This window comes from Xiphias gladius, chromosome 13, assembly GCF_016859285.1.
Source record: "Xiphias gladius isolate SHS-SW01 ecotype Sanya breed wild chromosome 13, ASM1685928v1, whole genome shotgun sequence".
In the NCBI taxonomy this organism is placed as follows: domain Eukaryota; kingdom Metazoa; phylum Chordata; class Actinopteri; order Istiophoriformes; family Xiphiidae; genus Xiphias; species Xiphias gladius.
The window spans coordinates 7,520,839-7,531,720 of NC_053412.1; the positions used below are offsets into that span (position 1 = coordinate 7,520,839).

At 41.1% G+C, this 10,882-nt stretch overlaps 1 protein-coding gene across 10 annotated transcripts in view; it reads right to left on the bottom strand.

Annotated features, from left to right (window-relative positions):
* Positions 1–9,317, bottom strand: part of mcf2la (mcf.2 cell line derived transforming sequence-like a) — a 55,991-nt gene extending 46,674 nt beyond the window's left edge. For 4 of the 10 annotated variants that reach the window (XM_040142311.1, XM_040142318.1, XM_040142322.1 and 1 more), the window contains exon 1: positions 2,581–2,716. In XM_040142311.1, coding sequence (XP_039998245.1) covers positions 2,581–2,659 — 79 coding nt within the window. In that variant the 5' untranslated portion in view covers positions 2,660–2,716. The other 6 variants (XM_040142316.1, XM_040142312.1, XM_040142313.1 and 3 more) reach the window with 6 other exon arrangements.
* Positions 9,318–10,882: the final 1,565 nt, after the last annotated feature.

The window sequence follows — 10,882 nt, forward strand, 5'->3', positions numbered from 1 at the left end:
AGCAAGCAGGAAAATAAGATCAAGAGCAAAGACTCGGCACCTGTCTCCGTGACACAGCGTTTTTAGAATAGCTTTTACTAAGAATACACATATCATCTCTAAATAGAGACCAAAGCCCACAGGAAATGGACCAGAATAAACCTGAACCATCACTGACAGGCACATCAATCTGAAATTCATCAAGGAAACACTGCCACAGTTCCCAAATGCATATGGTCTGTGTGATCAATGGTGTACAAACACTTAGCAGTCTTTTGTTAACAAAGACACACACACACACACACACACACACACACACACACACACACACACACACACACACACACACACACACACACACACACACACACACACACACACTTCACCTCCTTTACCTATCTCACACGCACACAGTCTGTCAGGTAATCGTGCCGCTTTTTATTGAACCACCTTGAGTAAATAAGGATGTAGCAGTGGTACTGTATTGCTCTTTCCCCATATTGGTCTCCTGTGATAGGACAAGAGACAATTATCGGGGGCAGAAATAACGTCATTTTGTTTTCCTGTGCAGCTTTATATCCTCCATGGCACGAAAATCAGCAGCTGTGCATCACTGATAGCACATAGCTCATGTCAAACACCAAGGAAGAGCTATTTAACATTACACCTTTCAACGCAACGTAGCCATAACAAGATGATGTATACCATAGTTACCTCGCTGACTTTGCAAGCACAGTAATTCCAAGGTCAATGATTATTTTATTTTCACTTTGACTGGAGTTACTTCTTTGTGATTCAAGTTTCTCTTTTAGCACATGTACACATACAGGTACACAAGCACAGCTGTTATCAATGCCATTTCTTCATGAGAAGAGGCGTGACACCAGAGACGTACTGTTAAAAGAAACAAATGGGAATTCATGCTTTCTGAAGGTTCTGAGGGTATATGTTGCTGCTGTTGTGCGTAGGCATGGAGGAATTTTCATAAGACGGTTGACTGCATATTAAAAAGAATCTCAAGACCCAGGGCAAAATTTGGAAAGGACTACAACTTGATGGGAATTGCAGTTATTTAATCTAAAAAGATTGTGTTAGCAAATAGCAGGAATCCATTCCGCCAAGATTTTGAACCAAAATCCAGAGAAGAATGACTCAGTTTTTCAGAGAGACTGCTGGAAAAAAAAAAAAAAAAAAAAAAATTAATGGAACAGAGGCTTGTAGAGAACAAAAAAAATGCATGTGATCATTATGTGGCAAACAACCACAGCTCAGAGTGAAAGCAGCATTTACAGAAAAGCAGCAATCTTTGTTCATTTGTATATTTTAGATCAAATAAAAAGATTATGATTACACACTACACAAACCACACACACACACTTCCCTGCATAACTCACTATGTAGCTGTCGGCAGCACTGGGTGTATCTGTAGTAGCTCTCCATCTCCTCCAGTGAGATGCAGACAAACCTCTCTCCTCCATATTCCTGTTGTTCTGCACATTCCTTCATCCTGTCCCTCTGTCCGCTCTCCTCTACCTCCCTTACACTCTTCATCTCCACAGCTAGAGAGAAGAGTATCGCCCACCTCATCCCGCTCTCCTCATTTGTTTTTCCAAACGTTCCCTGTCTATCTCTCTCGTGCGCGCACACAGACACACCTGTCCAAGTTTCTTGAGTGATTATACCACACCTCTTTCCTCTGCCCCCTCCCTGCTACTGTGGAAATCTGCAACACACACACAACCCACAACAAATTTCCAAACATACCAATTGTTGCATATTACATACTACTATTGTTTCATAATACTAAGTCTTAGGGTGCATAGGCTAAAACAGGAGACAACTTGGATGTGAACTGACGTAATAAAATCAGCAGATTTAAAATCCTTTCACAATAAAACTAAGATTTTAAAACATTAGTACCTAAAAGCTACATAGATTGAAGTGATCCTAGTCCGGCCAGGTCCTGATAGCCACTCTGACTCCTCTAGCACAGATCTAAGATGCCGCTCTGTCTGTAACTTCCAGCCTTAAAATAAGAAAAGCCTTTCATTAATAGCATAACAAATACACAAACAGTCCCGGTTTGTTGTATTCTGATGATAAAATTGACATTTGTGCAGAACAGTAATCAAGACCTGTGCTGGTTTGCATTTTAACAAAATAGCCCAGGCTATGTTGCTTAAGTTAGAGCTATAAAATCTGAGGCAACTGCTTAGCTTCAACTCTCGGTATCGTTAAAGTACAAAGGAATCAGCTGCATTTCCAAGTCAGATGCCTTTAAAATACATAACAGGGCCTCAAAAAGGGATTACTTTGTTAGGACACAAAAGCTCAAACACAAAATCAACCTCCCATCCAATGTCTTCATTAATCCTCTGACCTATCTGGTTTTCTGGCCTTGTGGGACACTTGGTCATGTGCAGAAAATACTGAATAGGCTGTGCCGCTTGACTGAAGTTACAAAAATCAATGCAGTTCCTTTGACCTAGACTGTAGCCTTAAAATGACCCCAAAGCGCGACCATGTGCCTGCCTCTTGTCTACACAACTCAATAGGTTCCCAGAAGTAGTTTACAATTTCATACATCGAGACAACACTCACCTAGTCTGTTAGTTTGGGTGTGTTTATGGATCTGTTTCCTTTCTGCTGGTTGACGGCCACAGCAAATGCTGGCAGACATGATAAATACAAACAGCGGTCAACCAGCGTGCTTGTCCTTCTAAATCAGTGTCTTTGACTGTGTCATCTGTCCCCTAACAATCCAACTAGTGAATAAACATTTCTACTGCGGGTGTACTGAGACATAAGGCAAGTTATCAATTAGCCAAGGGCTATTCCATGTAATCAGTAACCTAGATCAAACACCAAAGAGTGCTGCGTTTTAGGTACTGGAGCACAGAGAATCTGCCTTAAAGTGACAGCTATTGCTGGACTCCAGCAACAACATCAACATATACCATACCCAAATACACATTATTATTTCAATACTCTACTTGCTAGAGTCATTAGAAAAACTCCACTAAAACAACCCACGATTTCAAAACACGAGGACAATCCTGTTATAGTAATCTGAGATAATGCTAATTTATTTCCTCAACTAGTCAACAGGAGTTGCTTTTTGCAGTACACATGTACAAAATCAAGATGGATCAAAAATGTAGTTTAGGTACTACAGATTCTTTAGTCCCACTAGGAAACTAAACTAAACTAAATTTAAAGTAATATGAATTTTCTAATTAATAATGATTCAAATAAGGTATTTTCAGTCAGAAATTCAGACAATCAAAGGTTAAATTGAATAAAGCGAGGCCTCTGCATAGCGAAAATGGGTTTTCTGGGCGGCATCTTAAATAAGGCCGTTCATTTTTTAGTTAAGGTGCAAACCCAGGGGTGGTTTTAATGCTACACGGGAATTTTGTTCTGTTTTGGTAGCTTAAATCATGCGGAAACCCCTTTAAAACACCATAATGCATTCTTAGCCATTAATTCATGCGTTCATTTGCGCTAAATGTGGGGTAACAGTTATTCATCTTTGCTGTAACTCAAGCAAAACGTGAATATTGTTTTTCGTCTTAGATCCCTAAATTTGCACCCGAATATATGTCGGACCCTTAATGTAAACCATATTCCCAACAACCAATAAAAGCTCAAATTCCAAGTCATCCAAACTACCACCGACATACAGTAGCATCAGCGGGAAACTAAACGGAGAGGTTCTTCTATTATGTTTGAATAATGAGGGGGAAACACAGCAGGGGGAATCTCCCGGTGGTGATAGGACATCCTGTCCTGTCATCCTGTCACATTGATTTGAAAAAACAGCACCAGAGTCCAGGACACACTTTGGAGAGCATACATGTCCAGTTACAATCAGCACACACACATACCCAAACTATACTGACCTCTTCTGTGGTTCGGTTGATTCCTCCTGCTGTGGCGTGTGTATCGAGTCAACATACTGACAGATAAGGACAGATTGTGGAGCAGTCGACTCAACGCCTCTTGGCCCTCTTGAATTAATTCCAAAAGAGACATAGTCATGTAAGAATGTGCTATGTGCATACTATGTCTATGCGCTTGCTCACGGAACCTGTTGAGGCTGCCTCCGTCTCCCCCTCCCCGATTAGGCTGTTGTGTTTGTTCTTGTGAATGTGTGATTGTTTATCTCACTTCATGTCTGAGTTTATCACAGGAAGAGAGGGTGGAGGGTTGCTATGACATAACCCCCCATACAGCTAATTATACTAACTTGGCAAATGTGTGTTTCTGTCTGACCCAAACACAAACAACACCGCCTGCAAAATTACGTTGTTTCTTTTAAGTTTAATATGACCGCTCTGTGTGGGGAGAGACATACTTGAATGTTCCTGTTCTCACATGAGATAATGTATGCTTTTACCTACATATCAACACAAAATGTCACTCTATACACACTTGCAAGCAAAAAGTAGAAGGACTAGCAACTAAATCATTTGCAAATGAGATAAAACTGAAGCCTCCATGATCACAACAATATGATGCCATTTTTGGCCAAAAAACTGGACTTAAAAAGTTTTTACGACTAGTCTGTACACTTAGTTTATACTGCTGCTATCAATTTCTTCTTTTCTCTCAAGAATGCTTTTGACAACGATGTCAACCAAATACCGAAGGTAACACTTAGTCCTCCTTGTCTTTGTGATTTTTTATTTTCAGATATATATTTTTTGACAGGAGCTAATGACTTCTAAAAAAAATATGCAGCAGCTCAGGCAAATTTCTAAAAGCGCCATCAGTGCGTTTTGACTTCTCTTGGGCGTTACTGGCGATAGGAAGAAAACTTAAATTACACTGGTGCCATCCATAAAAGTTCTCCTCCTCCCTTAGACTATTGCATTATCTTTATTTCACCCAATTTATCATCACACAATGACACAAACATTCTCCATTTAAACTTCAAAAGTAGCAAGCAAAGGTGGTCATGCACTTTCCATTAGGTGGCATTCTTCACAATTAGATTTATTAAATCAATCAAGTATAGGGGTCACAGTCTGAAAGATCAAAGAGAAGTTTATACTAGTTGTATAAGTTAATACTATTAAAATCTATTTATACCGGTACTTTTTACATCCATCTCTCAGCAAACAATGCCACTGCTTTTCAACTTCTGCAAAGAGCTGAGGGGAGCAGAGAGACACAGCAAAGGAATAAAGGGGCTTGCATGCAACAGGTTGCCGGCTTAAACTGAATTGTTGCCTTAAGTAGCAGCGCAACCTGTCACTCCACGCGCTGCTGCCTGGAGACAGTCACACCATTAAGGAAGCTGATGAGTTGTAGTTGAACTTAACTAAACTGACTAAATAGCTATAATAAATGTGTACATTTAACACATGTTAGACTTAGTATATGGTCCGAGTATTAGGATTATTCTTCCATTGGGATTAATAAAGTACTCTAACTAATTAATAACTGTGTAAAGTTAATAAGAATTTTTTTACACAATAAATGCACAGGAATTAGCCAAAAGAATATTGAAAAAAAAAAAAAAAAAAAAAAAGGATTAGTTTAGCTCAGAGGATAACTGGACAAAAGGTTGCTGATGGACCAGTGTCTCTCAGCTGACTGTTCTCTAGTGAGAAGCAAACGAGGATCACGTCCTTACTCTTACTTTGGAGGGCGTTAAGCTATGTGGAGGGAGGCAGGGGGATAGCAGGAACCTACCTCAGATTGTGACAGGTAAACCAATTCAAAAACCTGAAAATTCAATGCATATGAACACTGCATCCTGTACACTAAATTAAGTGTCAAATTTCACCCATGTCTTGGAACCCTGAAATAGTCATACTTGTTCTGCCATAAACTATCACGCTGACAGATTTTTCCCTCAAGAACTGTATAAAGGGAGATGATAATGCTAAAAATTGTATAGCGAATAGTGATGCTTATACACTGTCTCACTTGGTCAAATTACCCCTCGTTTTGCTGGAGCTCCCTGAAGTACACATGGGGTTAAAACCCATTTTCAAAACCATTAGAACAAGTTTGCAACACGCAAGCTGCGACATGCAATATGATTTCAACATAATTTTCTCTTGCATTAATGTTGACACATTACAATAATCCAATGAAACACCATACTTGAGACCCATGCATGAACATGTGAGAGACCTTGCGAGTGACAATCATCTGCGAAACGGATCACAAGCAACACTTGCGATCTGTGTCTAACCGGACTAACAAACACCTGCTGCTAAGAAGTGAGAGTAAGCAACATCAATATTAAACGGGGGCAAAAAAATTGAGTTTAGCATAATTTTATTTTTCAAAATGAGAAATAGAAATGCATTTTGACAGGGTGTATGAGTATCTTACTAATGAATTCTGTATTAAAGTTCTGTGTGAACGACTTAAGCAACTCCTGTCAGTGACAGCACAGCAATTCCCCACGACCCCCTTGCATGCAAGGAATCCAACAGGGGGGACACTGAGAATGATTGAACCGAAAGCAACACATGAACTGCACTAATATTCAGGATTTTTTGCATTTGGAAAAACGCTATAAATCGCATGAGAACTATACACAACTGCACCCTGTAACAAGTCTTCTGTGTGACATTAATAAGTGTGTTGGATCATCGAACTGTAACTTCCCACACTAGCCAGTCAAAACAGCTACAATTAAACAATGAAAACCATGTAATGGAAAAGAAAATATTCTCGATTTGTTGTCAGAGGCAATAAGAGTAAATATATCATGTATTAGCATAATGTGTTGTGTATACTGGAGGCTCACTTCAATGTCAATGTCAGGTGTAAATGAAGGGCTGCTAAACCGTACATGTAAATGACAGGAGGTCAGGAGTGTATGCATTCCTTAGACATGATGTTAGAATAAAATTTACACAGACATATAAACCCTGAAAACCTTCTGACAATGTGGGGTGACAAAATGACAGACACTGACGGGGTTCCTACCACTAACTGTCGACAGCACCTCCAGCGATCGCTCCAGATCTTCGGGCACTGACTGCTTTTCTCCCATCCTTGCTCCAGGACACCAAAACTCAGCAGATTTTCCTCCTCACATGTACTTCACAGCTCCTAAAAGAGCACAGATGCTTAATATTACTAAAACGACAACGATTAGAGTGATTCTATGACTAAGAAACAATACTGAACCATGAGCGTCCTTAGCAGTAGACTTCAGGTGAATGGACACAGCAGGAATAATGAGAACAGAAAGAGACTGATGCACTGTCCATTTAATTTGATCAGCAGTGCACAGAGAGGGAGGGGAGGAAGGAAGACACACACACACACACACACACACACACACACACACAGTCACACAAGACAGCACTGAAGGCACTTTTGCACTCACTTGCATAACACATAACATTTGATGCCTCTGTGTACCAGACACACACTTCTGTCCTAACAACATTGCTGACGCTACTTCTATGTTTTCATTAAATTGAGCTGTGGAGCAATTTATCTTAGCATGTGGACGTGCATGGTCTACTTAGGACGACCTGTTAATTTTTGATAATAGATAACAAAACAAAACTTTCCCTAAAGTGCACCATCTACTGTAATTTTAGCATTCAATACACAAATTATGTTTGTACAAAACTATTTTGAAATTGATAAAATTATTCTAGCAAGGAAAATAATTGGTGCCTAAATAGTATAATATTAATCCATTATGCTTCAGGTAAATTCACATATAATGTAAGTATTTTGTGTATTTTTCAATTATAATTCTAGTCCAAGTAGCTAGTTTCAGTTCAGTATTTTAAGCTGTCTTCTGGCATATGAGGGGAATGTGCATCGATATCCAATCTGGACTTATAACACAGACACAGACACAGAGACACACACACACACACACACACATACTCACACACACACCTGATGACTTCTGGTAGAACAATCAAAGCAAATTTGTCCAATTCCCCGTCCAATTACCAGTCCCCACACAATGGCTTCTTTCATTGCTTTGACAATAGAGCAGCATGCCCTTAGTCATATGGACCTCGAGATCTTGTGACGTGGTGATATGCCAGGCTAAAAAAAGACCAAGGCAACTTCCACATGCAATACAATGTGACAGCAGAGTTCACAGACATGGCCTCAGGGATGTCCAGGGCACATGGAAATAAAGAAGTCAACAGATTTCAAGTACATATGTGGCTTCAAAGGAAGCGGACAAATTTACTTTCAGTTTGTACGTAAGGCTCGCACCACTACTAATATCAGTCTCCAGACCAAAGAAAGGAGGCCAGGCAGCCTGGGCTTTGTCTCTGCTTAACAAACTGTACATCTGGTGCAAAGGAGAATTATAAAAAGGGAAAAGAAGAGCACATTATGGAGATAACAACATAATACCTGAGAGTACAAAAGACAAGAATAATGTCACGTATTGTATTCTTTGTGTTAAATATACAGTCAATTGGTCAAGGGATGAGTTGGTGCAATTGACACATGCACCTGATAGAACTGAATGAATAGCCCACGTAACTGCATGCGTGCTGGACATTGAGAGTGAGGCAATGCATAAACTCTTCAGTTATGCATGCATGAATTTTGTTAGGGCAACCAGTTCTCCCAGTTGAAGGGCCATACACCCCTGTAGTGCCCCAAGTTCTGGGTTTCGCTAGAAACTATTTCACCTATCAGAGTATGACCTTATCCCGTTTTTTAAAAATAAATGTCATGAACACCAGGGACACACCAGAACTGAAATGGACTAATTTCGAGTTAATGTTCTCTTCTTCTACATCGCTCCCAACTTCATTCCAAAGTTGGAATATCAGTTACCTGGTCAAATACCCAATACCAATACCAGAAATTACACATTTTTACGAAAACATAAAAGCAACTCTTCATGGTAGCAGGTGTCAACAAAAACAAGCAGCATATGTCTAATGAAGATTAGGCATATACCGCAGTACTCTAGGTGGGACTCGTGTGGTTCTCGTTTGACGATTTGCACACACTGAACTACCAGATTAAAAACTGATTCTGGCGTGCTGTCGTCCTCTTGAGGAACCCGGTGGCTCTGTGGGTCAGTTAGAGGGCCCACCGACGAGAGCTGCGCCACCTCCATGCGTCCCCCTTTAGGGAAATTACCTCGCTGCGACAGATTGTGACTCGGTCCAAAGCTGACGGCGGAGGATACTGTGTTTTCATAGCGCGAGACCGTCGTTGTGGACGCTGTGCGCGCCAGACCACCGGCCGGCGAAGACCGCGTGTCCTCACCTGCGCGTCTCGCCCGAGCCAGACAGCCCCGCCTCCGCCCAGCCAATTAGCTGGACCCGGTTCAGTGCTGCCTCTTCCTTCCCCGCCCTCCTTATGCTGCAGGGCCACTTGTGGCTCTTCACTGAACCATCTGAATAACTTTACTAAACAGACTTCGAAGAACTTCTGAGATCCAGATCGCAGCGTGGCTCCCCAACACAGTCACTGGAGACTTAAAACTCCACCGTGTTTGATCACATCATTGGCGTTATAGCTTGCAGATGCCATGGTGACCGGGCTGGGTGTAGCTATATACTGCGTGTGCTGAATATCCATTTGTGTAGCCCATTACAGCGTTGTTTACCAGCAGCTGTATTTATACCTGGCTCCCGTGGGCTGAATTGTAAGGATGTGCCTCATAATGTGACACACTCTTGGCAAATCAAATAAATTCCTCTACCAGCAAATGAGGAGCTCTCAGTGACTCCTCTGCGGACACCAACAGAGGGGACACCGTGACATCTGGTGGTGGAAGAAATAAGTACAAAAAAATGACATGAATTCACACACAAAAAAACCCCCACTGCACTGTGTGACAGAGGGGCTGAACTATTTATTGCAAATAATTATACAGAACATAAGAAAATAAAGAAGACACCACGAACAGTTGGATGTTTTGGATTAACAAAAAAATACACACATATGTTATTACAGTACTTCTGCCATCTACCCATTACTGGATAGTTTTACAGTGGAAGGTGACATAAAAAATGGGGACACAGTTGACATCTGACTAAGGTTGTCAGGTGAGCTTGAATCCAGGGTGTTACGGTTATATGTTATATGTTATATGTATGTCTTGAGAGAACACGCACATCCATTTTATATGATATACTCAAAGCGGCAGGCAGAAGAGCAGATAGTTCAACACTTTTGGTCCGGGATACATGTTGGATCTGATGCATGGACGATTGGATCGATCAGAACATCAGATCTGACCTGGCTAGAAAGGGAAACTTCGCAACAGACCGGAGGTGCGTGGTTGTACGCGAAATGAGCACAATTTACAGTGCAAGCACAGTGCACAGATGCAGTCTGCCAGGGGGCCCAGAGTGGGGAGCTCTACCACTGATCTAGTCCTCTGAAAAACTACGAAAGGGCTGGAAGGCTCTGCAGATAATGCTCCACGGTGGCCAATGTCCCGGTGCAAGTGCAATTTGCTCTCACTTCAGGGCAACTTACATGTTCAGTGTCACACTGGAATAAAACCAACCTCCACACACCTCGCGTGGCACGACGCATGCCCCATACATACCTCGAATCCACTTCTCGGCTACTGACAGCCATATTGTACGTCTCCACAATTGGCTGCGTCAAGTTGACGAGAGAAACCGGAGAGAGGACCGGAAAGAAGACATGTTTCCTTCAAAATGACAACACGAAACACAGCAATAATTTAACTTAAAATTGAGCTATTGGTTGGTTGATTAGAAAGAAGCAAAGTGAAAATATAGCTCCAAGAAAAGGCTGTTGTTAATTTTCTTATTTGTGTCAGTTTTTTGGCAGCAGCGCTGTTGAATAGCCTTATAGCAGTGTAAATGACCCTAAAGTGGATTTTGGGAGGACTACATTTGCAATATTATTATTATTATTATTATGTATTTCTTCCCCTTCGTACCTATAC